Genomic DNA, 4,240 nt, shown 5'->3' with positions numbered 1-4,240 from the left:
AGAGGCACCCCCCACTCCGGAGGAAATGTTGCCTCTTTTATAGGGGCCTCTGGAGCACATGTGTTTTTACATGAGTTGCAGTTTCCAGGAAGTGGGGTTGTTTTTCCCACAAGGCTGGGGAGAGTGTGGAGTCTGCAGACTGGTAATTTATCTTCGAGGTTTCCCCAGGCAGGGATGGTGTGGGGTTTGCAAGCAGAATTTATCTCTGAGGTTTCACAAAGCAGGGGAGGGTGTGGGGTCTGCAAGTAGAATTCATCTTTGAGGTTTCAGGGTGTCTTAGCCAGGTTTAGAGTAGCCAGTTCAGTCTTCCATACCCAGGTTCAATGCCCTACCAATGCTCTTCATGTGCAACCAACACCTGTCAGTCAGTGGAGCTTTGTATGTTGCTGTGGTGCTGAACAAGTTTTCAGTGGAGGTTCTAGACTGACATAGACTAGAAAGTAGGCCTGGTGATCTGCTTCTGAAAATCAGCCAGTGAAAACCATATGGATCACAACGGTTGATCCCCAACTGACTCTGGGGGTGGTGCAGGACTGGGCAGTATCTTGTCCAGTTGTGCATGGTGTCCCCAGGAGTCAAGGCCAACTGGACAGCAGCTAACAACAACTAAGGATCTTGTGGGGAGATGTTTTTTATACAAATGCACTCTGTTTTTCCTCCTACTTTCTCCTTCTAATTTTAACAGCCAATAATGATTCTTGCCTAAAACAATTATTATTATGGTGATTGCCAAACAATCACCATTTTCTCTACCTTTATTAATAGGAATTCTACTGTCGGGAAAAACTATGCCTTCTCTCCCATCACTTATTTATTCATATACTCCCATTGATTTATATTTTACTCAATAGGTTGTAATCTGTAACTATCAGTATTTTAACAGGCCCAGATTTGCCCAGGGAGAGCTCCCTCCAGCAGCCTCCTGGGTCCTTTTGACATTTTTCATTATTACTATTATTTTTATGCACTTCCTTACTTTCTGGCCTGGTAAGATATTCTAGCCTCTGCCATTACACTTTAACATCCTTAAATGAAATGAAAGCCTTTCCTAAGCCCTTAGAATTATTTCAACTAATGTTAAAGATTTCATTATGATTAAAACATTACATGAAATGCCACACTAGGTGCATCCTCCCTAGTCTTTGCATGTGTAGAGGCTACTCCTAGAAGGAAAGTTCTGAGCCCACTTTATGAGACCCTTCTCCCTTGCAGGCGGTGGCACTCTTGGCTGGTCAGCTGTTTTGACTCTGTGGTCTTTCTCTGTTACAGTGGGTTCAAAGAACCTGTGTGCTCCAGCTCTGCCTTTATGCAGTCAGGATAATGCAGTTTTAGAACGGAATTTAACTTGTTTGTGTCTGAGAAGCTGAGTGACAGCAGCCTTCATGTAGACACTGATTTAGGAGCTTACATTCTGTGCTATCTTTTGAAAACACAGTACAAGGGGGATGAAAGTGAAGTGACATTGTTTTACCCTTTTAGCACTGCTATAACAGAAATATCACAAGTGGGTGGCTTTAACTAACAGAAATTTATTTTCTCACAGTTTAGAGGCTAAAAGTCCAAATTCAGGGCAGCAGCTCTAGGGGAAGGTCTCTGTGTCTTTTCATCTTCTGTTCCTTGGTTCTTTGGTGATCTTCATGTATGAAGATCTATGGTATCTCTCGTTCTTCATCTGGGCTTGCTTACTTCTGGGCCCAATCTGCTTTTTGTTGTTTTTAACATTTTATTGTGTTTTAGATGAATGTTGACACAGCATATTTTCCCACTTATAATTTATATACAATGTGTTCCATGACATTGGTTGCAATTCTCGAAATGTGTCAGTACTCTTTCCATTTTCATCCTGCCTCCCTGTTTCTGTCCCTCCAGTTTCCATGCCCCTCCTCTGCTCCTCTTCCTTGGTTTTGGGCAAATGCTGCCCCTTTGGACTCATACAGTCGATTGTTCTAAAGGGCACATTCCTCAGGAGTGTTACTATTTACTTTATAGACCAAGCTGTTATCTGGTGGAAAGGTGACCATTGAGAGTGGCCTCAGTTCTGGTTATCTCAGGGTGTCTACCAGTCTCTTATCAGTCCAGTAAGTCTGATTTTTTTTTAATATGCTTTTTCTATGTTTCAAAAGTAATTGGTTTATGAGACCAGTCAACATTTACCCAAAAGCAAAGATAAGAAGGCAAGGAGGGGAAGGGAGGCTAGATCATATCTTATTGCTTTTGAATCCCAAGTACCTAAAACTGTGCTTGGTTTATTGTGAAGGTGACCATAGAACTTGGTTTGTGTCAGTTGATCCGACTTAATTATTAACAGTACCCTTTTTCACTCTTAAAAGTGTCTTGGTTGGCAGATGAATTACATATGGTCACCCCAGTGTAGTACCTAAGGCATTTGACTGCTAACCAGAAGGCTGGCGGTTCAAACACACTAGCCACTCCTCGGAATGAAGGTTGGGCAATCTACTTCCGTAGTGATATTGCCTTGGAAACCCAAGGAGGGGTCACTATGAGTCGGTCCAACTTCACGGCACATAACAACAACACATAGAATGGGGAGCGTGGCTCATGGCTTCTGGTGAGGCTTTACTTAAGACCAGGCCGTGGACAGGTAGGTGGGCACGTGGCTCAGGGCTTCTGGGGCGGCTTTAAGGCCAGGCATCAGACAGGTAGGTAGTCGTGTGACTCAGGGCTTCATGGGTGGCTTTATTTAAGGCCAGGCCATTGGCAGGTAGGTGGGCATGCAGCACGGGAATTCTGGGGCAGATTTAAGCCTGGGCCTGGATAGGCGAGGAAGTGAGCAGAGCAGTTAGGAACAACTAAGGGAGATGAACTTGTCTGTCAGTTTATTGTTCTGTGATGGCCTGTGAGTTGCTGTGAGGCTGGAGGCTATGCCACTGTGTTGCAAAATGCCATCAAGGTTACCCATGGTAGACAGGTTTCAGTGGAGCTTCCAGACTAAAACAGACTCAGAAGAAGGAAGAGGCCATCCATTTCTGAAAGAATTTGCCAGTGAAAACCTTATGAATAGTAGTGAAACACTGTCTGATATATTACTGGAAAACTTTATGTATAGCCCTGAAACATTGTCCAATATAGTGCCAGAAGATGAACCTGTCAGGTCAGAAGGCACTCAAAATATGACTGGGAAAGATCTGACTCCTCAGATATGGATACAGTAAAGCTTTCAAGACCTCCACTGGCTGATGTAGAATGACTCAAAATGAGTAGAAAAGCTGCAAACATCCATTAATAATTGGAACATGGAATGTAAGAAGTATGAATCTAGGAAAAGTGGAAGTTGTCAAAAATGAAATGGAATGCATAAAGACTGGTTTTGGCCATTTTGAATCAGACAACCATATGATCTCCTATATTGGGAATGACAAATTGAAGAGGAATGGTATGGCATTCATCGTCACAAAGACTGTTTCAAGATCTGTCCTCAACTACAATGCTGTCAGTGATAGGATAATATCCTTATGCCTCCAAGGAAGACCACTTAATACTAATATTATTGCAATCTATGCACGAACTACCAAAGCCAAAGATGAGGAAATGAAAGATTTCTACCAACTTCTTCCGTCTGAAATTAACTAAACATGCAATCAAGATGTGTTGATCATCACTGGTGACTGGAATGCAAAAGTTGGAAACAAAGAAGAGTCACTGGTAGCTGGAAAATATGGCCTTGGTGATAGAAATAATGCTGGAGATCTTATGATAGAATTTTGCAAGTCCAACAACTTACTCATTACAAATACCTTTTTTCAACAATATAAACGATGGCTATACACATGGACTTCGTCAGACAGAATACAAAGAAATTAGAGAGACTACATCTGTGGCAAGAGGTGACGGAGCAGTTCGATATCTTCAGCCAAAACAAGGCCAGGAGCTGACTGTGCAACAGACCATCAACTGCAAATTGAAGTTGAAGTTGAAGTTGAAGATGATTAAAACAAGTCCATGAGAGCAAAAATATTGACCTTGATGATATCCCTTCTGAATATAGAGACCACCTAAAGAATAGATTGGATGCATTGAACACCAATGAATAAAAACCAGAGGAATTGTGGGATGACATCAAGATCATCATTCTTGAAGAAAGCAAGAGGTCATTTAAAAGACAAGAAAGGAAGAAAAGACCAAAATGGATGTCAGAAGAGACTCTGAAACTTGCCCTTGAACAGAGAGTAGCTAAAGCAAATGGAAGAAATGACAAGATAAAAGAGCTGAACAGAAGATT

The 4,240-nt window shown here is 42.1% G+C and overlaps 1 protein-coding gene across 1 annotated transcript in view; it reads left to right on the top strand.

Moving 5' to 3' along the window:
• Positions 1–3,776: 3,776 nt before the first annotated feature.
• Positions 3,777–4,240, top strand: part of PEX7 (peroxisomal biogenesis factor 7) — a 152,569-nt gene continuing 152,105 nt past the window's right edge. Inside the window, exon 1 of the mRNA XM_007946313.2 lies at positions 3,777–3,845. Coding sequence (XP_007944504.2) covers positions 3,777–3,845 — 69 coding nt within the window. The remainder of the gene's footprint in view (positions 3,846–4,240) is intronic.

This window comes from Orycteropus afer, unplaced genomic scaffold, assembly GCF_000298275.1.
Source record: "Orycteropus afer afer isolate SDZICR_OR568_19922 unplaced genomic scaffold, OryAfe1.0 scaffold00155, whole genome shotgun sequence".
In the NCBI taxonomy this organism is placed as follows: domain Eukaryota; kingdom Metazoa; phylum Chordata; class Mammalia; order Tubulidentata; family Orycteropodidae; genus Orycteropus; species Orycteropus afer.
Note: the sequence above shows the minus strand (reverse complement) of the source record. Positions and strands in the feature narration are given on the sequence as shown.